The sequence below is a fragment of the Ornithorhynchus anatinus genome, chromosome 5 (assembly GCF_004115215.2).
Source record: "Ornithorhynchus anatinus isolate Pmale09 chromosome 5, mOrnAna1.pri.v4, whole genome shotgun sequence".
In the NCBI taxonomy this organism is placed as follows: domain Eukaryota; kingdom Metazoa; phylum Chordata; class Mammalia; order Monotremata; family Ornithorhynchidae; genus Ornithorhynchus; species Ornithorhynchus anatinus.
Genome location: NC_041732.1, coordinates 59,543,707 through 59,568,800, shown reverse-complemented (window position 1 = coordinate 59,568,800; position 25,094 = coordinate 59,543,707). Strand labels below are relative to the sequence as shown.

Genomic DNA, 25,094 nt, shown 5'->3' with positions numbered 1-25,094 from the left:
TGAAGGCGCACCTCCTCCAAGAGGCCTTCCCTGACTGAACTTCCCTTCCTCTTCTCCCACCTCCTTCTGCATCGCTCTGACTTGCTCCCTTTATTCACTCCCCTTCCCAGCCCCACGGCGCGTAAGCCCGTATCTGTCATTTATTTATTTCTATTAATTGCCGGTCTCCCCCTCTAGACTGTAAGCTCGTTGTGGGCAGGGCACGTGTCTATTTATTGTTATACTGCACTCTCCCATGTGCTTCGTACAGTGTTCTGCACACAGTAAGCGCTCAATAGATAAGACTGAGTGAATGAATGAACCGTGGACCTGGTTGTTTCTCCCGAGGGGACACAGCTGCATTCTCGGGACTCGAGCTCACCTATAGGAGTCTCCATCTCTGTTGTAGTCGCACAATAGATAATCCTTTCCCACCACCTTATCCCGCGCAATCTTCAGCGGCTGGTCGACAGAAGACAGAAGATCTTCGCAGAGGCTGGGGACCTGCCAGGAAGAAAGATGGAAGCGAGGGGTTAAAAAAGACGTGCCGGGTTCCGCTCGGCTTGTGGGACCGAGGCCGTACTGTGGCCAGCGTGTTGAACATCTGGCCCCTTGACTCCCTGCCAAAAAGAGTGGCCCGTTCATTGCTTTTACAAATGTACCATTGACACTAACTGCGTCCTCCACAAAGAAACCGGTCCTTGAACGGGCGGAGAACACGCTTCCCAAAGCCTCCAAGCTCACCCAATAGGTTCGGCTTTAATTACCCAGGCACCGGGGTGGTCTAGTAGACCGAGGTCCGGAGAGGCTCCGGACGGTAAGACGCACGAGAGGAGGAGGATCGAGGTTAGACCAAACGTTTCAAACGCGCAGAAATCCAAGGAGCTGCTGAAAGAATTAACTGTCCGTGCTTCGGGACTCCCACAGGTTCACGAGCAGGGTGGGGTTTCCAATACTTTCCAGGCAGCCAGCCAAGCATTACCATGCTGGTGAATAAAAGCAAGCATATCTGCTCCAGAGGTAACTTTAAATGTCTCTATAATCCCAGCTGCTTCCTCGTTACCTTATCTCACGGATGATCCAACCGCCCAGGGTTTTTGTCTCTTAGAGACAGCACGGTTTTGCCTCTTGTGGAAGTTCACTCCGTGGTCTCTCTTTTGAACCCCACGACTTCCATCCTCTCTTTCCCACTCAATCCATCCGTGGTATTGGCTGAGCACTTACCGTGTACTGAGCGCTTGGGAGGGTAAAATACGACCGCGTTGGAAGACACATTCCCTGCCCTCAACAAACTTATAGTCTAGGCAGGGAGACAGACATTACGGTAATTATGGTTATTTATTTTAGGGGTGGGGTGAATATCAAGTGCTTAATGGGTTCAGATCCAAGTGCTTAGGCGACAGAAGAGAGAGAGGGAGTAAGGGAAATGAGGGCTTAGGCGGGGAAGGCCTCTTGGAACTTAATTCCATCAAAATATTATTGGAAGAGGCGGCTGAGGTTCCGATTCTACCCGCTTTAGGCCTGATCCTGGGTGAGTGAATGAAGCACTATATGTAATGTTATGATCCCTTCTGAAGGCTCGCTTTAGAAATAACGAAATAACGGGGATTATAAATGTTAAAGTCCTACAGTGAGACCTATTCTTTAAAGGGGATTGTGGCGAGATGGTTAAGAGGACCCATCAGCTGGAGTTTGGTAACTGGAGCTCCCTATGCAGGACTGCCATTAGCATACTTGGAATAAATTTATTAAATAATAATTATGGTATTGGTTAAGGGCTTACTATGTACCCTGAAAAAGTAAAACTAATACTTTAGCTGTATATAGCTTAATAAAATAGCCTCAACTGGTTTTTCTCCACTTTTAGCACATCGTGAGCAAGGAAGAGCTCCAGCAATTCCTCTGTATTGTACTCTCCCAACACTAGTACCATGCTCTGCACACAATAGGCGTTCAGTAAATACCACTGGATTACCTCATGTGGGACAACATGATCACCCTGTATCTACCCCAGCACTTAGAACGGTGCTCTGCACATAGTAAGCGCTTAACAAATACCAACATTATTATTATCATTGGTTGTTTTTTTTTTACAAACCCAGCAACAAAAGTTGTCACTGATAATTTTGTCAGTTTAAACTCCCCTCATTTTCCCCTCTTTTGTTGGGAATTTCACAATACCAACTTGTGGTATTCAGGTAATCAGGCGGTCCCACGCGGGGCTCACACAGTTTTAATCTCCATTTTACAGATGAGGTCACTGGGGTCCGGAAAAGTGAAGTGGCTTGCCCAAGGGCACACAGCAGTCAAACGGCGGAGCCGGGATTAGAACCCACACCCTCTGATTCCCAAGCCCGTGCTCTTTCCATTAGGCCACGCCGCTTCTCCTTAAATCAAAAGGAAAAATCGGCATAGCAAAACTCAAGAGCCAGGGCACCAGACTACACGGGACTGCAGCTCGTCCTCCAGACTGTAAGCTTGTTGTGGGCAGGGAACGTGTCTGCCAACTCTAATCATAATGATAATAATAATAAGTGGTATTTGTTAAGTGCTTACTATGTGCCGGGCATTGTGCCAAGCGTTGGGGTGGATAAGGAAATTGGGCTGGTCACAGTCCCTGTCCCTCGTGGGGCTAACAGTCGTAACGCCCATTTTACAGAGGAGGCACAGAGAAGCTAAGTGCGTTGCCCAAAGTCACACAGCAGACAAGTGGCGGAGCCGGGATTAGAACCCAGATCCTTCTGACTCCTAGGCCCGCGCTCTGCCCACTGGGCCACGTACTCTCCCATGCGCTTAGTTCAGTGCTCTGCACACAGTACGCACTCAATAAATACTATTAATGGGACTGACTTCGGCGCTCAGTACAGGTTTTGGAAGAGTGGGGAGGCATGCACAGAACGATGTCTGAATTAAAATGATCGGGCAGCAGTATGAAGGACGGAATCGAGGTGGAGGGAGGGAAGCATTCGAGGCAGGGAGGTCTGCAAGGAGACTGACGCATTTTAGCCCATTTGGGATTTGACGGGGGAATTAGTGGCATATGCAGTATTATATTTAATTGAATTCCCCCCAAAAGGTTCTCTCTATAACAGTCCACTTCAGAGATAATGGGTAACACATTAAAACAGAACTTAAATCAACTTAAAACCTAAAAAGTTATGCGAACCAGGCCCCATACAGGAATCTTACTGTCAGATTCAAGTTTTTCCACTTTTAGGCCTTCCAGGCAAGTTTACGTCCAACTTCGCCAAGCTGAATACAGCTTTTGGTTTACGGTTTTCCACGTGAGAATAAAAAAGCTTAGGCAAGTTTTCTTCGAGAGCGATTTAATCATTTCAGTCATCACTGAGGAACCTTATTGTGAAATTACCAACAAAAGAGAAAAGCCCCTGTAAAATGAGGGGAGCTTAAACTGACAAAGTTATCAATGACAACTTTTGTTGCTGGGATTGTAGAAAGAAATAAATCATTCGAACGGTACAATGGTATTTACTGAGTGCTTATTACGTGCAGAGCACGGTACTGAGTGTTTGGGAAAGTATGATACAAAGGAGTTGCTGGAGCTATTCCCTGCTCACGATGAGCTAAAAGTGAAGAAATACTAATTGAGGCTAGTTTTTTAAGCTATGCATAGCTAAAATATTAGTTTTACTACTTCAGGGTATTTGGTAAGCACTTACTTTGTGCCAGGCACTGTACTAAATGCTGGGGTGGATACAAGCTAATCGGGTTGGACAGTCATGGGTCCCACATGCGGCTCGCAGTTCTAATCCCTCATTTTACAGATGAGGTAACTGAGGCCCAGAGATTTTTAAGTGACTTGCTCGAAGTGACACCGCCTACAAGTGGCGGAGTCGGAATTAGAAGCCAGGTCCTTCTGACACCCAGGCCCGTGCTCTAGCCACTAGGCCACACTGCTTGGCCTTCTACCCCAGAACTGAAGGTCAGAGGTTATGAGCTGCAAGGTATTACTCTTCCATCCTTCAGCTTGTCCTCAGCAAAATGGGAAATAATATTCACCCCTGTTGATATCATTGGGTTGGTAGGGGAGGGAGGATTAGATTCATGGGGAGAACTAGATTAGGTTAGATTTAATTCACGCTGCAAGGGAGAACACCTAATACTTTCCTCTGTTGAACTGTCTTTGCATCTATTTACTTACAACGATGTCTGCCTCCCTCTCTAGACTGTAAGTTCGTTGTGGGCAGAGAACGTCAACCAACTCGGCTATATTGTACTCTGGCAAGTGCTTAGTATGGAGCTCTGGACAACGTAAGAACTTAATAAATACCATTGCTTGCTTGCTTGATTAAATGAAAACACCAGTACCTACTTCAACCTCCCTAAGAAACAGATCTGGAGAGATTCACGGGCTATTTATTGAATGCTTGGAGCTTCTGGGAGGAAGATAAAGACTTCCTTTTTTTAAAAGAAAGTAAAGGACTCTGTATGGAAGTCTATACCAATTCATCAGTGATATTTACTGAGTGCTTACTGTCTAAGAGAGCAGTGTATCAAGCGCTTGGGGAATAGGCAATACAACTGAGTGGGTTGACACAATCCCTGCCCTCCGGAAGGTTGCAATATATTAAGGGAGACAGACATCAGGGGAAGCAGCAGAGTACGGGATACGGAAAAAGAGTGCTGTAGGGATAAGCGCATAGGCAACGCGGAAGGGAGGGAGATTAGGGTGGGAAGATTGGAGGTTAGTCACGGAAGGCTTTTTTGGAGGCGAGGTGACTTTAGTAGGGCTTTGAAGATGGGGTGAGGGGTGGTCTCTGTCGGATAGGAAGGGGGAGGAAGTTCCAGGCAGATAGAAGACAGGAGCAAGGGACCAAAGGGGAGAGAGATGAGATGGGGGGGAGTAGGTAGGTTTGTGTTACAGAAGGGAAGTGTGTGGTGGGCTGAGTTGTAGTGGGAGAGGAGCGTAGGGGTGTGTGTGTTGAGGGGGAGGATATAGGGAGGGTGTTCTTTAAAAGCCAAAGATAAGGAGTTTCCGTTTGATGCGGTGATGGAGAGGCAACCACTGGGGTTTTTGAGGAGGTACGCAGAGTGATATTTTAGAAAGGTGATCCAGGCAGCAGTGACACGTACTGAAGGCGGAAGAGGCTGGAGGCAGGGAAGGATGCAGTACTCAAGGCAGGAGATGGCAAAGGGCTTAGGTCGACGTGGGAGCGGTCTGGATGGGGCGGAAGGGGCAGATTCTAGGGATGTTGTGAAGGAAGAACCGACAGGATTCGGCGACGGAATGAATATGTGGCTTGTAGGAGAGCGCTGAGTCGAGGGTAATGTTGAGGTTATGGGCTTGGGTGACACGGAGCATGGTGGTGTGACCGGTGATGACCATGATAATAATCATGATGATAATACTAACGGTATTTGTTAAGCGCTTACTATATGTCAAGCACTGTTCTAAGCTCTGGGGGAGATACAAGATAATCAGGTTGGACACAGTCCCTGTCCCACATGGGGCTCACAGCTTTATGTCCTATTTTACAGAGGAGGTAAATAAGGCACAGATAGTAATAATACTTGTTAAGCGCGTACTTGTACCAGGTACTGTATTAAGTGCTGGGGTAGAGACGAGGTAATCGGGTTTGAAGCAGTCCCTGGTCCACAGGGGTTCACAGAGTTAACCCCCATTTTACAGATGAGGGAACTGAGGTAGGCGATGGGAGGTGGGTCTGGTTATGGAGTTAAGGAGTTCTGTTTTGGACAAGTTACGCTTAACATGCTGTTACTGTTAGGTACTAGGGGATGTTGCATTTTTACGGCAATTCCCTGAAAGCATTTTTGAATCCCGCAACCAAGCCCTAGCACCCTTCAAAATAATGTGAACGCAATCCGCAGCTCAAACTTTTTGGCAATCAACCGGTAGGTGTTGGAAAGAACATGTGTAACTCATAATTCATGAATGTTATCATGATTTGTCCTCCTCTGAAGCATTTGTGATTTGATATGGCTGATGGTTTACTGTTACCTGAGCTGATCGAGTTTTGCCTTCACAAATCATGAGTGCTGCCAGAGTCGTGCATTACATCTACCGGTTCCGCTTACTTTGATCAAAGATAAATTTGCTTTGGGACAATATCGTTATCCAGGCCCTGGGAAATGATAACAGTTTGAACTCAACAGTTGGTTCTGCAGATCGGTGTACTGAAATTTAGCTTTTGGTTTAGTGATGGTAAAAGTGATTTCTTTCATCTGAAAGACTGTTAAAACATTTTGACTTGTGAATTGGGGAAAAAAAGAAGGCAGAAATCTAGTGGACAGAGCACGGAGTCAGAGGACCTGGGTTCTTAACCTGGCCGCTTGCATGCTGTGTGACCCTGGGCAAGTCACTAAACTTCTCAGTTCCTCCGTTTTCTCAACTGTAGAATGGGGGCTTCAATGCTGGTTTTCTCTCCTACTTAGACTGTGAGCCCCATGTAGGAAGGGCACGGTACCCGACCTGATTAAATTATATCTGCTCCAGGACTCAGAACAGTATTTGACACACAGAAAGTGCTTAATACCATAAAAAATAACAAACAAAAAACTTCTCAAAAGCAAGTGTTGGGGGAAGTCGGGGGGCGGGGCAGGGGGGAAACCCAAAATCAGAAGCAAATGCATCAAAATTTGCCAGGGCACTTGTCCTGTAAATTGTATTTGAACTGCATATTCACGGATTACAGTTGTTCTTGTAGAATTAAACTAAGGTCAGGTCGATACCAGGCAAAAACACACTTGTGGGCCCATCTTCAAACCAAGGGAAATTATTAGCGAGTTAGAATAACACCCCAAACTCCCACTGGATTCTAAATCTGCCAAAGTGAGCTGTCCATTGCTAGTTACAGATGGCCTAGTAGATAGATAGGCTTAGGAGTCAGAAGGGCGTGGGTTCTAATCCCGGCTCGCCACTTGTCTGCTGTGTGACTCTGGGCAAACCACTTCACTTCTCTGTCTCAGTTCCCTATCTGTAAAATGGGGATTAAGACTGTGAGCTCCATGTGGGTCAAGGACTTTGTCCAACCTAATTAACTTAGACTTATACCAGTACTTAGAACTGTGCTTGGTACATAGCAATGCTTAACAAACACCATTAAAAAAACACAAAAAAAAAACCCTAAACACCCAACCCAAGATTTTAGCTGTACTGGCTAAAAGGGGATGAAAATTCCCAAGCAACTCCAATTAAGGACTGGCATTATTTTCTGGGCAAAAGTCTGCCAGAACCAAACTAAACCATCCAAATCTGAGTACAACCACCGGAATTGCAAGAGGTGACTTTCCCCCGATGGTCTTATCTGAAGGAGTCCGATTAAAAAGCAACCCCGATCTATCTGAAACCTTCTGATGATGATAATGATAATTGTGGCATTTCTTAGCGCTGCGTGCCAGGCGCTCTACAAAGCGCTGGGGTGGATACAAGCAAATGGGGTTGGATGTAGTCCCTGCCCCACAAGGGGCCTGCAGCCTTAATCCCCGTTTTCCAGATGAGGGAACTGGGACGGAGAAGTGAAATGACTCGCCCCAGGTCACACAGAAGAAAAGTGATGGAGCCGGGATTAGAACCCAGGTCCTTCTGATTCCCAGGGTCGCGCTCTATCCACTAGGCCACGCTGTCTCTCCTTCCCTTGCTGCTGTACAAACAAAATAGTTTTCCACTATCTTGCCGAACAGCTGATCCCATGAAAAGAGATACAAATCAGAAGTTTCCGGCCACAAGTGAGGTTCGCATTTATGTATCCATATGTTTCTACTTTGTCTCTTCCTTTTCTCCATTAGTTATTAATGTTGAAAAAAATACTGTTCAACCAGAAAAGGAAACTTGAGATGAACCCTTTCAGACAACAACAACAACAAAAAAGGAACGACCAGTTCAGATCCATGGATAATCTAATCCATGGCGTCTCTGCCTTCGAGAAGTGCACTTTCCGTACCTTGGGTTTTTGTTGTTTTTTTCCAAGGGCCAAACGAACACATTCCATCTTTTGATCTGCACCTTGGCCAAATGCCCATCGCCGAAGAGATAAGAATCGAAAACAGACTCTGGTCATCCTGTTACCCATTACGATGAGTAATATTGGTGAAAAAGTGGTTTGGAAGTCATTCTTTTTTTTCTTCCCCTAGATCGCAGCCCCCCTTCATTTCCACTCTAATGGCTCTCTTGGTCTGGAGCAGCACCCAAGGACTGGATTGTAACCGATTGCCAGCAGAGGTCTCTCTTTACAACCCTTCCGACAATAAAACGCGATATTGCGATTTGTGGAACGGGACCTATTACCGCCTCAAAAACTGTTTTAACCCTGCTCTTCGGAGTATAACTGTACGCAGACTCCGGGGTTTGGTGTCTACTGAAAATGTAGTCGATCTGATTTCGCACTACGGAGGGGGAAATCTGTTAGTTCCCATCTACCTGTTTCGATAAAACTGTCTTTTCAAACCCAATGACAAAACCGCCTTTGCAATGCTTAAAGGAAATGATTTCATTAATCTCTTCATCCTGCCCGTAAGCCCACAACAGCTATTCGGTGAGTGAAACTTCTGCACAGAGGTACCGAATCCAGAACTTTTGGCTCCCGCTGGCTGATGGACCGGATCATTCATGCTACTTTGGCCGCTCTTAACAGAAAGTTTCGCGTTTCTGGGCACTGAGGATGGAAACAGATTGGGAGAAGCAGCGTGGCCTAGTGGAGAGCGCGGTCCTGGGAGTCAGAAGGCCCTGGGTTCTAATCCTGGCTCCGCTACTCGTCTGCTGAGTGACTTTGGGCAAATCACTTCACTTCTCTGGGCTTCAGGCACCTCATCTGTAAAATGAGGATTATTAATATGAGCCCCATGTGGGATAGGGACCGTCCAACCTGATTACCTTCTATCTACTCCAGCGCGCGGAACAATACCTGGCACATAGTAAGCGCCGAACAAATACCTTAAAAAAAAAGATCGATCCCATCCATGGGGCAACTCGGAGGCATATTATGGATCCATTGCAAAAACCGATTTTGAAGCTCACACTCAATCAATGGTATTCACTGAGCACTTATTGTGTGCGGAGACTCCTTCCCCAGCTCCGAAAGCAAGGAGGGGGGAATCGGCCCAATGGCATCCCATACAAAATGCGGGACTTCAGAGCCAGCCGAGATGGAATGGAACGCTGATCCCAACGCTGATCCCGGCAGCACACCGCCACCCACGCCGGGAAGGCTTAAGGAAATAATCAACCCCTCTGCAAGAATTCAATCGTATTTATTGAGTGCTTACTCTGTGCAGAGCCCTGTACCAAGCACTTGGGAGAGTACAAGACAATAATAAACAGATACCCTGCCTGCCCACAACGAGCTCAGAGGCTAGAGGGGGGAGACGGATATTGATATAAATAGACAGTTTCGTACATAAGTGCTATGGGGCTGGGATGGAGGACGAACAAAGGGAGCAAGTCAGGGCCACGCAGAAGGAGTGGGAGAGGAGTGGGAGAGAAGAGGAAATGGGGGTGCTTAGGGGAGGCTGCAGGAATCTTTCCCAGGTGGCTATCTGGCTGCATGACACCTAAAAAACCCTGAGCTCTCTAGCCTATTCGACTTGCCCCCCAAAAGGTTTGGGTTCCTTGTTTTTTTGAAGTGGAAAACGGTATCGAGCTCTAAAACGCAGATGGTAGACCTGGCCGGTAAGGCCATTTACGCAACCCCCGGGGACATCATTTCAGGCCAAACAAATGGCGTGTTCTGCTTTCAAAAGGTTCATTCACGTCATGCTCCGAAGAGGAGAGACAACCACCACTCTGCCCTCCCCATGCCGGTGTCCTCTGACCGCTGTCAAAAATAAATAAGAAACAAAGGCGGTTCTCTAGGCTTGACTTCAGCCATTCAAACCCTGGATTGAATGGCTCGGCCATTCAGCGGTAAGTAGCCTGGAAGGAGCGTGGTAATGCTTTCTACAGTGCGGGTGAGGAAGGAGCAGTACAAAGGGAAGACAAATTGAAAAAGAAAAAAAGGAGATTTCCGTCTGAAGAGCAAATGACCAGCAAACAAGGATCCCGTTGTCTGTTGAAGCCGCGGGCCTCCCTGAAGATGGTGAGCCGAGTACTCCCGGGTTTAATTAAATGAACCATTCCCAGGCCGGGAACACGACCCATCACCTGTGCGAGGGAGAAATCATATACCTTCCAGAGCAGCTGGCTCTTTTTCGTCAGGGGCTTCGCCCAGAGACAGGGCTTACTGCGCGAGAAGCCAACTCCTAAAATGCCGAGGAAAAAAATCAGCCGACTAGCTTGTAGCTGGCGACTGCCCACGGAGTCTTGTGTAGGCCACGGGAGCTAACCCAAAGGCGAGGACCCCAAAAGACCTCCTGAGAGGGTTCCTCCGAGAAGCCTTCCCTGACTAGGCCCTTCTTTCCTCTCCTTCCACTCCCTTCCGCGTCGCCCTGACTTGCTTCCTTCATTCTTCCCCAGTCCCAGGCCCATAGCACTTCTGTACATCTCTGTCATGTCATTAATTTATATTAATGGCTGTCTCCCCCTCTAGAATGTAAGCTCGTTGTGGGCAGGGAATGTGTCCGTTTATTGTTATACTGTACTCTCCCAACCACTTGGTACAGTGCTCTTCACACAGTAAGCGCTCAATAAATAATAATAATAATGATGATGGTATTTTTAAGCCCTTATTGTGTTCCGAGCACTGTTCTAAGTGCTAATGACCGACTAGTCCAGGGATTTAGGCGGCAGTCAAGGGGTCTGGGTGGCGAACTGCGGTTAGGAGGGCTACAATCACAAGGTCCTGGGTCCTAAACACGGCTCTGCCGCTTGTCTGCCGGGTGAACTTGTGCAAGTCACTTCACTTCTCTGGGCCTCGGTTATCTCATCTGTAAAGTGGGGATTAAGACTGTGAGCCCCATGTGGGACAGGGGCTATTGCCAACCTGATTAGCTTGATTCTACCCCACCACTTAGCTCAGTGCCGGACACATAGTAAGCACTTAATACCATAAAAGAAGGAAAAGAGAAAGGTTCCCCTTAGTATTCTTCTGTCAAAATCCCAGGCGTCTTAGGCCATTAGTCTGACCCGGGAATGGCACTTTCGATTGATATTTGTTAAGTGCTTACTATGTGCTACACACTGCACTAAAGCCTGGCGTAGATGCACAGTCCCTGTCTCACAGGAGGCTCGCAGTCTAAGTAGGGAGGAGTAGGTTTAATCCTTATTTTGCAGATGAGGAAACTGAGGCCCAGAGACGTAAAGTGACTTGCCCGGGGTCACGAGGCAGACAAGTGACAGAGGCGGGATTAGAACCCAGGTCCCCTGACTTCCGGGCCCAGGTTCTCTCCACTAGGCCATGATGCCGTGTGTGCCTTCTTTCACACTTAATCCTCCTGCATGCCGCTACCTCACAATAATCTAGCTCTCTCGACTTTACTTCTCCATTTACATAATGGGGGAAATGACAAAGTAAGCCACAAAATACTTTCACTTTGCAGCTCGCTGCTTATGCATAAGGCGACTGAACAAACTTATGGTACGGGTCTCAAAATCAATCGGTGGTATTTACTGAGCGCATACTATATGCAGAGCACTGTTCTAAGAGACTGGGAGAGGACATCTGAGTTCGTAGACATATTCGCTGACCGCGATGAGCTTACGGTTTAGAGGAGGAGCTCTGGTTAATCCTCAGGAAGGACTTGCTTCCAAACAAAAATCCCTCAGAATAAGAAAAAGTTCAGGAAAATGGAGAAAGTTCCCCCGTCCAACCACCCAGCACTTATGCACGTTTCTGTAATTCATTTATTTATATTAATGTCTGTCTCCCCCTCCAGACTGTAGGCTCATTGTGGGCAGGGAAAGAGCCTGTTTTTTGTTGCATTGCACTCTCCCAAGTGCTTAGTACAGTGTTCTGCACACAGGAAGCGCTCAATAAATACAACTGACCGACCGGGAAAAGACATCTTGCGATATCTTCACATTCAATTCTTCTGAACACATCTGAATTGGGGGTGACTTTTTAGTCTTTATGAAAGCAGGGACTGTCCTTGTGCGTATGTTTGAGTTAAAGACTACTTCAGCTCTTCATGTACATTACCCTGTCCAGCCATCGCTGTGGACAGGCCACTCAAAAGTAGCCTTTGAGAAACCCAAAGCCTTGATCACTCAAGCACTCTAAATTCGGAGTTATGCCTGCCCAATTTTGAAAAAATCCTTCCCGTTGCCTAAGGTAAGAAAGAACTTCAAGGTCTTTCCACTGGTGTAATAAATACATTTAAACAGGTGAAAAAAATAAGGGAGAGCAGATATTCCATTCACCGGCAGACCGAGTTCAATGGGTGACTCTCCTCCCAAGGCTACAATGGGGAACTGGAGTTAATTAGAAAGCCCTGGTTCACCGATCTGCAATAGAGGGTGTTCTCTCCTCTAGTGAGGGGATTGTGTGCTTGAAGAACCTCACGTTATGGTACAGTGGCATTACCGAAACCACTGATAAAAAACCGAACGAATGGAATTTGGGATGGCAGTTTCCCTGAACCACCCGAGATGGACATTTTTCTACAGATATTCCTATGTAACCTTCATCGCCAGCAGAATGTTTTCCACCTCTGCCACTCATGCTTTTGCAGAACTCAGATCTGTAGAAAAATACACACAAAAAAAATCCCACAATTTTCTGGCTTGGAAACGGAAAGGCTGAGAGGCTGGAAAGCTTGGCAGCATCGGGCCTTGATCAATGCCACGTGCACAACCGTTTCTTTTCACGCTGAATCCACTTGTGCCAACATGTGGATCCCGTTGTTCCGGAACAGACTCCCGCTCTGGGAAGGATGTTCCCTACTCCTTCAGATCATTATCCAAATCGTGTAAGGAAAACCTAAGCATCTCCGGGCCCCTCTCAGGATCGCACCTGGCGAGTTTCCAGTAGTCCACCAGTCTCGGCTAGGGGAGGGAGAGTCAAGCAGAGGCCTAACCATTCCATTCTTAGCTTGGCCAGTGGTTAACAAGCGGAAGGCAATCGGCTACAAGTCAAAACTCCCCTGTGGCGGGCAGGAGCGGCACGGGAGAGAGTCGAGGGCAGAGATTCAAGTTGACTGCACGGAAGAAGGCAACGGTTGAATCACTCCCCGATTTTTACTAAGAAAACTCTATGGATACACTCCCGGAACGACTGCAGATGGAGATGGGGCGCTCTCGGAGAGATGTGTCCATGGAGTCGCTATGGGTCGGAGACGACTCGACAGCCTGAGACATGACAAAATCGGGATAAAATACCGGATCTAAGCTAACGGCGCTTGCGTTATCTCCCTGTGGAACAGGGACTGGGACCGATCTGATTATCAGAACAGTGCCCAGCACTTAGAACAGTGCTTGGCACATACCAAGCGCTGAACGGATACCATCATTATTATTATTACTTATCATCTTGTATCCAACCCAGAGGTTAGCACATTGATGGGCACAGAGAAAGTGCTTAATAAATGTCACCATCATCACCATCAGTATCATCATCATCGTAGATTTCTCCGTACCATTTTTTCGGGAAGTAACTAGCTGCAGCAGCAGACCCACCGCTCGTTTGATTTGGGAAAACAGGCATGGAATTCCCTTGGAACAGGAGGAATTTTGCCAACTGTCATGAAGCATTACTTGATGATATTTTCAAAGTCAGAGGTTTGTGTACTTGGGGAATCTGCCCCTTCCAATTTGGTGCAGGGATTTCCGTGGCAGTCCCCAACCTCAATATCCTCATTGTTCCAAAAGGAATGGCAGAAATGCATTTCAGAGTCAGTCTTTTTGACCCTGTGTGAAACAAAAAAGTGCCACCCAGATCAATCAGAGAGTCATTTGACTATAAAAGTGAACAGGTGGGACAGGTATTTCCCCCCACCCCTTTAACATGAAGATAATTCTGGCATGCTGTAACATTCTGGACTAGGTTTCTTCCATTTTGGTCCCAGATCGCATCAGATTTTATTGTAATTCCACTGAGTCATATACAGAAAATGGCCACTACCTAAATGACATGCTGGAAAACTCTGGGAAGAGGAAGCTGAATCCACTCTGGGTTGTATTGCTCATAATCAGAGAAACCCATCCAAAAAACACATGCCGTTCCCTTGAATTTGGTCTCGGGATGCAAAGCGTTTCGAGTTCTCCCTTTACCTAAAGAGCACCCAAAGCTTGGAGCTCCAGAGTAATACGGATTCTAGACCCTGTACAGTGAGTTCAGCATTCTGGGTCTTTATCATTATACGTACAAAAGAAATACCAAGCAAGCTAGATCTCCAGTCAGTCGTATTTATTGAGTGCTTACTATGCACAGAGCACTCTACTAAGTGCTTGGGGGAGTACAATATAAAAGTCGCACTCCCTGCCCACAATGGGCTTAAAGTCTAGAGACCGATTCACTTAAAATGTGTCTTAGGCTGCTTTTTTCACTCGCCTCAATGTCTTTGGCTGATTTTTAATCAATCAGTGGTACTTGTTTGTTTTATGGTACTTGTTAAGCGCTTACTATGTGTCAAACACTGTTCCAAGCGTTGGGGTAGGTACAAGTCAACTAGGTCAGACCCAGTCCTTGTCCCAAATGGGACCCACAGCCTGAAGTGGGAGGGAGAGCAGGTATTGAATCGCTAGGATAAGGTATTGAAGCCGGCGGGCATTACTTTCCCCACGGGACATTTCTTTTCCTGTGAGTGCGGAGGAGCGCTTAGTACAGTGCTCTGCACACAGTAAGCGTTCTATAAATTCGACTGAATGAATGAACGAATGAACGTGGAGACGAAAGGGAGCGGGGCTTATTGGGACAGAGCAAACAGGTTGTGACATTTGCCAAGTAGCCAAGCTTCGAAGAGGTAACAGGCCAAAGAGACCCGATTTTTTCGGTCCTGCTTCGAAGTTCTCAGGCCGGGGACGGCAGGAGTCCTGTCTAAAAACCCTTCAGGGCACGAGCAAAGGCTTTGTCTCCGCAGCAGCCAGAAGCCAGTGCTCTGCACACGGTAAGCGCTCAATAAATACTATTGAATGAAGCCAGAGGAAACGGCCCCCGATACACCCAGGGTGTGGGTCCTTGTGCTTCAAACCCTTGACGACACTGAAGCCTCCTTGGTCTTTAAGGATGAAAGGCTAGATTTGCACGCTCCTTGTGGGCAGGGACACCGTCTATTCTGTTATACTGTACTCTCCCAGGTGCTCAGCACAGGGCTCTGTGCAAAGTAAGAGCTCAATAAATACGATGGACTGATTTAGGTGGTTTTATTAAACGGAGTCATGGATTCCTCCTCTTCCGTTATCCTTGATTCATTCCACTCTTAGAAGGCCAGGTTAAGAGAAGCGGCATGGTGTAGTAGACAGAGCACGGGCCTGGGAGTCTGAAGGTCATACTTATCTGCTGTATGACCTTGGGCAAGTCACTTCACTTCTCTATGCCTCAGTTACCCCATGGCGATTGAGACTGTGAGCCCCACTGATGGTGTCCAACTCGATTTGCTGGTATCCAGCCTTTAGTACAGTGCCTGGCACATAGTAAGTGCTTAACAAATACCATCATTATCACACATTCGAGGTCAGGTAGGCTAATGACCAGAATGTTCTCTCTGCATACGATATGTTGCATTTCTTTTTGGGCAGGGAACTTGTCTGCTAATTTGGTTGTATTGTACTCTTGCAAGCATTTAGTACAGTGTTCTGCACATAGGAAGTGCTAAATAAATACCACTAATTCCTCTTAGCTACAAGTCCTGTGACACCCACTGAGCAGCGTGGCTCAGTGGAAAGAGCCTGGGCTTGGGAGTCAGAAGTCCCTGGTTCTGCTGCTTGTCAGTTGTGTGACTTTGGGCAAGTCACTTCACTTCTCTGGGCCTCAGTTACCTTATCTGTAAAATGGGGATTAAGACCGTGAGTGAGCCCCACGTGGGACCAAACTGATCACCTTGTATCCGCCCAGCGCTTAGAACAGTGCTTTAGCATATAGTAAGTGCTTAACAAATACCGTCATTATTATTATTATAATCACATTACAATCACAATAGGGAAGCAGGGTGGCGTAGTGGATAGAGCACGGGAGTCATGGGTTCTAATCCCCGCTCTGCCACTCTCCACTGTGTGACCACGGGCAAAGTCAGTTTACTTCTCTGTGCCTCAGTTACCTCAGCTGTAAAATGGGGAGTACGACTGTGAGCCCCAGGTGGGGCAGGGGCCGTGTCCAACCCGACTGGCTTTTATCTACCCCAGTTCTTAGTAGGGTGTGTGGCACATAGTAAGCACTTTACAAATACCATAATTATTATTATTGGTGACTGTCATCATTAGTTTTATGGGGCTGTGCAAGTGGCAAGCTGAAAAAAAATAGGGCGGGGGAGATAACTGACATTAGTGACTGGGGAAGAAGACCCAGCTTATGGTTATGATCGGAGGGTATAAGCCTTATTTCCCAGGCTCCACAACAGGACGGGGAGAAGCAAACCGAGTACGCGTCCGTCCCTCATTTCAAGTATTTATCGTTTGACTCTGCACCAGATATAAAGGCAGACACCCTTCACACAGGATGTGCCCCGGCCAAAAGGGAAGGGCTAATTATGATAAAAACACACAAACAGAACAACTGTTAGCAGAAAGTGGGGAGATGGGGAAGAACATTTTTGTAACCCGGGCACGGTGCAAATGAAAGTTTTGAAGAAACTTGACCTCGACTCGCTCAAATCTTATCGTTCTTAAGCAAAGACGGGTCCTGTTTGAGAGCCACTCCTTCCACCCTCAATGCCAGCTCTCTGGGGATTGCCACAGTAGCTCTCTAAAACTCAAGGCCGGCGAGTTTTCTCCCAAGCAGCTCTTATACCTGAGCAAAACAGCGCCAGATCAACTTTAAAAAAAGCTCTGCTTTGGGAAGAGGAGTGGAAAGAGAGGAAGAGTGGGTGGAAAGGGCCAAGGGGGCGGGGGGAGAGAAAGGGGAAGGAGGAAGAGGAAGGTCGACTTGTTCATGGGCCCTTTCTGACTTCCAATTACCTCCCCATAATGCTGCTCATTAGGCAGGCTCCAAACGGGCCGAGATGATCAGTAAATACTGTGGTTCGTGTCCCCCACTCATCAGTCTAACTGGATCCCTCGGCCTTTGAGCGTCAGCTGGAAAATGCCAACGAAAGCAGCGTGGCCAAGTGGAAAGAGCCCAGACCTGGGAATCGGAGGGCCCGGGTTCTAATTTCGGCTCTGCCAAACGCTTGCTGTGTGACACTGGGCAAGACATTTAACTTCTCCCTGCCTCAGTGCTCCTTCCTACTTAGACTGGGAGCACCATGCGGGGCAGAAACTGTATCCAACCTAATTTGCTTGTACCTACCCCGGGGCTCAAAAGGGCGTCTGACACGTTGTAAGTGCGTAACAAATACCATAAGAAAAAAGAAATGATGTAGTCACCAACGCCCCCCCGCCCCCCCAATGCCAAATACCAATCCGTCTGACCACTGTGGACTGCTAACCGCTGCAGACGTACACATTTATGCTGAATAAATACCTGAGCAACATTCCAAGGAGAAATGGGTTTCCTGGGCCTAACTGGAAGGGGAAACGCACCCCATCCCACTCCCAAAAAAGCGGCTCCCGCTTTCAAGTCAGCCGGGAGACTTTTGGAGGGGGAAGGAAATTAAACACAAACACAAAAGAAGTGATGATTTGCAGCAGAGGATCTATGAACACAGCTGGGAGGCCCTTTAATTAGGGAAAGACATGCAAACCCTGTGGAGTGGTAAATCTGCCCTTGGCCTTTGGAACGGAAAGGAATGTGGAGGCTGGTGGTGTAATCACCGAGTTCTAATTCTGGTCGACCCTAGCCGGGAACGGAGGAGCCAATCGGACCGTGTGGCCACCGTGTCACGAGACTCAGGGCCGGCCCGAGATGAAGGAGGAGGAAGGTGGACCAATTTCTCTCTTTCCTGTGGATGAACTGCCCATCGGACACTCTGCAGGAAGTGAATCTGTCGGACGAGCCAAATATAAGGTTAACCTAGAAAAGTGACGCTACACTCAGAATCCTGGATCCTGTGGGTCATGGGTTCGAATCCTGACTCTGCCACTTGTCAGCTGTGTGACTGTGGACAAGTCACAACTTCTCTGTGCCTCAGTTACCTCATCTGTAAAAATGGGGATTAAAAAAATGTGAGCCCCACGTGGCACAACCTGATTACCCTGTATACCCCAGCGCTTAGAACAGTGCCCTGCACATGGTAAGTGCTTAAACAAATACCATAATTATTATCTTCCCATGGGCAGAAGCAGTGGTTCTCTGCAACCACCTATACCCATCCAGCCCTTTTTTGGTACGGCTTTTTTTTTCTTCCTCTCTAAAGACACCAAGAATTCAACTTTTGCATAGCCAACTGCCTCCTATGATGGCAAATATGCCAAGATAAAAAATGATGACTGAGAAATCCATCCAAGAAACTCCTTCCTTCCCTTCTACTCCCAAACCTCATGGCCCAGAAAAATGGGTCAGGTTTAGGAACTGCATTTGGCATCCTTTAACACAGGTGATATCGGCTCAATAAATACAACTGACTCATTGACAGCCCTAAAAAATTCTCAAGCCCTTCCACATTTTCCTCGGTCCATGACACCAGTTCATTCAAGGACCTCAATTGCACTTAGATCCGTGACCTTTGGGCATATTGATATCTGCCCCACCCTCAACCCCACAGCACTTAATAATGATAATAATAATAATAATGGTATTGTTAAGTGCTTACTATGCATCAGGCACTGTTATAAGCACTGGGGTAGATATAAGATAATTGGGTTGGACACAGACCCTGTCCCACGTGGGGCTCACAGTCTTAATCCCCATTTTACAGATGAGGGAACTGAGGCAAAGAGAAGTTAAGTGACAAAGCAGACAAGTGGCAGAGGTGGGATCAGAACCCATGACCTTCTGACTCCCAGGCCCATGCTCTATCCACTAGGCCATGCTGCACTTCTGTACACATCCTTAAGTTACCTATATTCTAAATTACTTATTTATTTGTATCGATATCTGTCTCCCCCTCTAGACTGGAAGCTCGATGTGGGCAGGGAACGTGTCTGCCAACTCTACTGTACTGTCCTCTCCCACGCTGTTAGTACATAGTAAGCGCTCAATAAATACCACTGATTGATTGACTGTAAGTGCTCAGTAAATACCATTAATTGCTCACAGCTGGGCTGGGAGGGGCCTTCCTTCATTTTCCAGGCCACTTCCCCATTCTGAGGGATTTCTGTTTGTAAGCAAGTCCTCCTGAGGAGTAACCAAAGCTCCCCCTCTAGACCGTAAGCTTGTTGTGGGCAGGGAACGTGTCTCTCAACTCTCTTGAGTGGCTCAGTGGAAAGAGCACGGGGTTGGGAGTCAGAGATCACATGGGTTTGAATCCCGACTCTGCCACTTGTCAGCTGTGAGACTGGGAGCAAGTCACTTCACTTCTCTGGGCCTCAGTTACCTCATCTGGAAAATGGCGATGAGGACTGTGAGCCTCATGTGGGACAATCTGATTACCCTGTATCTACCCAGCGCCTGGGTTCGAATCCCGGCTCTGCCACTTGTCGGCCGTGTGACTGTGGGCAAGTCACTTCACTTCTCTGTGCCTCAGTTACCTCATCTGTAAAATGGGAATTAAGACTGTGAGCCTCACGTGGGACAATCTGATTACCCTGAATCTACCCCAGCGCTCAGAACGGTGCTCTGCACATAGTAAGCGCTTAACAAATACCAACATTATTATTATTATTATTACTAATCTCCCATGCGCTCACAATGGTGCTCTGAATATAGTAAGCGCTAGATAAATGCCATCAATTAATTGAGGTAACTGAGGCACGGGGAAGTGATAATAATAATGTAATAATGTTGGTATTTGTTAAGCGCTTGCTATGTGCCGAGCACTGTTCTAAGCGCCGGGGTAGACACAGGGGAATCGGGTTGTCCCACGTGGGACTCACAGTCTTAATCGCCATTTGACAGATGAGGTAACTGAGGCACCGAGAAGTTACGTGACTTGCCCAAAGTCACACAGCTGACAAGTGGCCGAGCCGGTATTCGAACCCATGACCTCTGACTCCAAAGCCCGTGCTCTTTCCACTGAGCCACGCTGCTTCTCCTAATGAAGTGACCGAGGCACGCGGCAGAGTCGGCATTCGAATCCGGACCCTCCGGCTTCCAAACCCACGCCCTTTCCACTAGGCCACGCTGCTCCTCTTGTACCCATAAGAGCAGTAGGTGCAACAGGAGAGTATACGAAAAGTTTAAAAAAGACTGGCTTGGGACATTCGAGAATACTATGGAATTCCTCCGTGAAATTCTTGAAATTTGCTCTAGAGGCTGTGGGCTCGGTTCCAGAATGTTCTTAGACCGAGCTTAGAGAATTCTCCTCCTCTGGGGTTGGGGGGAGGAAAAGAAGGATACACATCAAAGTACGATCAAAGGAATTTAATTAAAGAGATACTCATTATTGTGCATGTAGAGCTTGAAAGGCTCACTGACCCATTGCTGCTTTGAAGGTAGCAAGCCACCGTTCACAGGCTAGTCAAGGATTTATATCCTGGAATAGGCTGAAAGGGGGGGAAAAAAAACCATCAGAAAGGTCATCGCTGACCAAGGGATAGTGCGTCACTACTTTGAAGGGCTCACTGAATCATAACGGAAATGGGATATATTTGAGTTACTTTGGATTCTGAACTTTTCCTCCCTTTCAAGTCGGTTGGCTCATCACCCACGTACGCTGCCAGAGAGACCGGGAGTCCAAGCCACGTGTCAGAGGCTATCTTCCTTCCAGTGGAAAGCGGGGCCGAGGACCGCGGGATTTAATTCAAGAAGGACCTGTGTTCTAATCCCGGCTCCGCCATTTGCCTGCTGGGAGACCTTGGGCAAATCACTTCACTTCTCTGTCCTTCAACTGCCTCATCTGTAAAATGGAGACTAAAACTGAGCCCCGTGTGGGACATGGACGGTGTCCAACCTGATTCAACGTTTAGTACAGTGCCTAGTACGTAGTGTGCGCTTAACAGATGCCGTAAAACAAGCTCTGGCCCAGACTGCTTTGTGGCCTCGAGCAGCCTGCCTCCGTTTCCCAGTCTGTCAACGGCCCCGGCCCACAGAGGGCGAGGCTTATCATTCACCTTCTATAGATTTTTAGCGGGGCTAAAATTAGTAGTTTCAGGGTTGATACGGTGTTAACTATTAGATGGCCCCCTTAAAGTAGCTGTCCTTTAAGACAGGGCACTAGGGAAGCCCTCCATTAGTGCATGTGGTCTCTCAACTGGCGGCGTCTGAGGAAGAAAAGGGGAAGGCAAAAGGCAACGACAAAAAAGCAAGAATTTCTGGGTGTAGAATATTTGAACTTGCAAAACCACAAGCCAATTAATTTAGGACAACAAAATGAAAAGTGGGGATACAAAAAAAAGATCTACTCGCATTCAGGATCATTTCCAGCCTAAGGCCAGACCTCTGCTCGACCCCTACCGAGTTTTCTTTTGAACCACCACTGTGCGATTTCACTTTCCAGTCAATGGCAATTAAGTGCCCGTGTACGTTCCAGAAAAGAGAGGGGGGAAAAAAAAATTAACAACAATTAACCCCCCCTTGTATTTGGCATCTAATCTCTCCTGGGAGTTGCCTGCTGTCAGATACTCATTCCAAAGCTTCCATCTGACCGAACTCCCACTCCCACCGTCTGTAGAAGTCTTCACTGCCTGAAAAGGTAACCAAATCCCCCATGGAACAAAAATCTGGATTTACCCCAAGAGAGTTCCGGACCGTTTCTTTTACGTGTTCGGAGCCGGAATTTAATTAGACGTCATTTGCCAACAGACTAATTGCCGGCTGAGGGCCGAGCTGGGCCGAGGCAAACTGCCCCGGCCCCGCCGGTGGCTTCTGGGAGGCGGGACTTTCGGGGGGTCGTGACTGACGGAGTCGCTAATGAACTCTAATTGCGGGCTTGGAGGACCCAAGGAAGCAGGAACAAATGTGGCGGGAGGGCAAAGCGCAAACCGTTTGACTAATGAAGGAAAAGTGTCTGGTCTGATGAGGCCCAGTGACCCGTTAAAAAAGCGCCAACTCTCTCTCACTCCCTTCCCTTCTATGGTCAAGGTCCAAAGTCCCTTGAAACCAGTCAACAGAAACAGAAAGTGCTCGGAGGCTGTAACGGAAATGGACGGAACATCCCAGGAGAGTCCCCAAATCTGGTAATATGGTCACGACTGTGAGATGACAAGAGGGACAGGAATGGCCATTTTTTTGGGGGGGGGGGGGGGGGGGCTGAGGGGTGGTATTTGTTAAGCGCTTACTATGTGCCAGGCATCGTACTAAGCGCTGGGGTAGATACGAGTCTATCAGGATGGACACGGTCCTGTCCCACAAAGGGCTCACATCCTCATTTTACAGATGAGGGAACTGAGGCACGGAGAAGTGAAGTGACTCGCCCAAGGTCACACAACAGACAAGTGGCGGAGCCAGGATCAGAACCCAGGTCCTTCTGACTCCCAGGCCCGTGCTCTAACAGTCGGTTAATCGTATTAATTGAGTGCTTACTGTGAGCAGAGCACTACGCATTGGGAGAGGACAATATAACAATGTAACAAAACATTCCCTGCCCATAACGAGCTTATAGTCTTGAGGGGGAGATAGACATTAAGAGATATATTCACTAGGCCATGCTGTTTCCACTAGGACAACTTGTAGAAGGGTAACCCAAAACCCTGTTCAACATTCTTACTATCCCTATCCATTCATTCAATAGTATTTATCGAGCGCTTACTATGCGCAGAGCACTGTACTAAGCGCTTGGAATGGGCAAATCGGTAACAGATAGAGACAGTCCCTGCCCTCTGACGGGCTCACATTCTAATCGGGGGGAGACAGACAAAAACAATAGCAATAAATAGACTCCATCCTCCCTGTCTCCCAGGCCCACGACCCCGGCACTGTCCTGGATTCATTTCTCTCTTTCAACCCACACATTCGGTCTGTCACCAAATCCCGTCGATTCTACCGTCGCACCATCTCTAGAACCGCCCCCCTCTTTCCAAGCCCTTGTCGTACTCCGCCCCGATTGCCCTATGGGCCTCCTCGAGTCTCCGCTCTCCGGTCCATACTTTAGTCTGCCGGCCTGACCGTTTCTCAAAAAAAGTTCAGTCTCATCTCAGAAAAATCAGCCAGCAAAGAACCAGACAGGGTATGTGGTCTCCACTGGCGGCGACCCAACTTGTGGAGAAAAATCACCACCCACAATGGGCACGTAACATTTTGTGAGGGCCTTTTATGGTTCAGGTTTCTTTTAACTGTGTGCCGTAGCTCCTGGTAAGCCTGGTCCACGGGCCTCGAGTCGGGCACGATCGGAAGAGTGGCTCTTGTTTCCAAGGAAAGCAGTGTGGCCTAATGGATAATAATAATAATGATGATGATGGTATTTGTTAAGCGTTTACTATGTGCAAAGCACTGTCCTAAGCGCTTGGGGGGATACAAGGTGACCGGGTTGTCCCACAAGGGGCTCACAGTCTTCATCCCCATTTTACAGATGAGTAACTGAGGCACAGAGAAGTGAAGGGACTTGCCTGAAGTCACACAGCTGACACACGGCGGAGAGGGGATTAGAACCCAAGACCTTTGACTCCCAAGCCCGTGCCAGAGCATGAGCCTGGGAGTGGGAAGGACCTGGGTCCTAAACCCAGCTCCGAGCTCATTGTAGGCAGGGAATGTGTCAGTTTCTTGCTCTAATGTACTCTCCCAAGTGCTTAGGGCAGTGTCCCGTACACGGTAAGGGTTCAATAGATACGAATGACTCAGTGGTCTGCTGTGTGACCTTGGGCAAGTCACTTAGCTTTTCCAAGCCTCAGTGACCTCATCTGTAAAAATGGGGATGAAGACTGAGCCCAGTGTGGGACTGGGGCTGTGTCCAACCCAATTACCTTGCATCTACCCCAGTGCTTAGTTTAGTGCCTGGCACATAGTAAGCACTTAAATACCACAATTATTATTATTGTTATTTTCCTCCCCGCGATACACCGGGCTTGCTCATGCCCCACTGCTGTCAGGCCAGGAGGGGCCACGGCTCTCAGGATTCACAGGGGAACGAATGAATGGAATGGCAAATTCAAACAGCCCAAGGAAAGTCACTTAGGCGTGACTCCCTCCCCATACCTCCTGAGGTAAAAAGAAAAAAAAAGGCCGGGGAGAGGGGCAGCCAAAAGGAAAAAGAGAAGTCAGGTTAGACAAATGACCCACATTGACCAGCCTTGGCTTGTACTAGGTTGAGCCCTGCTGGCATTTCCGCTTGGGCAGTGCTCTGCCAAATGGGGCCCCATCAACCGATCCATGATACGTATTGAGCGCTTAGCGTGTGCAGAGCACTTTACCAAATGCTTGGGAGGGTACGACAGAGTTGGTTGAACCATTCCCTGCCCACGAGGTCCACGTGCAGTATTCCCAGATAGCAAAGCAATGGGTAGAGTTCGGAATGGCATCTCGGAAGCACAAATGGTGTACTTTGGAGTTTCAAGAGATGGCAAAATGGCTTTGAAGCCAAGAGAAGTCACAGGGCAAGTACTGACTTCAGGATGGGATTCAAGCCTGGAAAGCTGGAGGGGAAAGAAAGAACAGCACAGGATGCTCTCAATTTGGTAACTTGTCTAAACAATCCTCCACAAAGGCCAACAGGTGCTGGGACAACCATACCACATTAAATGCCCACAACTTAAGTCACGCCTAAAATCAAACAGAAAACAGGACATCAAAAATGCAAGATTCTTATGGTGCCACCTGATACAGAAAACAGTCCACTAGCAAACTATGATTTGCAAACAGATATACTTTCGTTTTTGTTTTGGTTTTCTTGCAGGGGGGAATAGAAGGAATAAAGGAAGGTAGAACAAAAGGGAAAAGTGTTTTCATGAGGAAACCATTTTAAATGAAGAGCGTAATTAAAATATTTATTGCATAAATGTCCATATTAATTTGATCATCTGTTTTGTAATCTCACAACAGGCACTATGTTCACTTTAGGCTAGTCAGAAAACCTACTGATTTATGAAAAAGAACCAGGATGAGATCTTTAATGATCCCCCTGTAGGACCGATTACAGGTTCTGACCCAAGGTCACCATCTATTTTTTTAAGGTATTCGTTAAGGGCTTACTCCTGTACTAAG

The 25,094-nt window shown here is 47.6% G+C and overlaps 1 protein-coding gene across 5 annotated transcripts in view; it reads right to left on the bottom strand.

Moving 5' to 3' along the window:
- Positions 1–25,094, bottom strand: part of CAPZB (capping actin protein of muscle Z-line subunit beta) — a 186,373-nt gene that overhangs the window by 64,290 nt on the left and 96,989 nt on the right. For all 5 annotated transcript variants that reach the window (XM_029065499.2, XM_039912056.1, XM_029065496.2 and 2 more), the window contains one exon: positions 362–483. In XM_029065499.2, the coding sequence (XP_028921332.1) occupies positions 362–483 (122 nt within the window). The remainder of the gene's footprint in view (positions 1–361; positions 484–25,094) is intronic.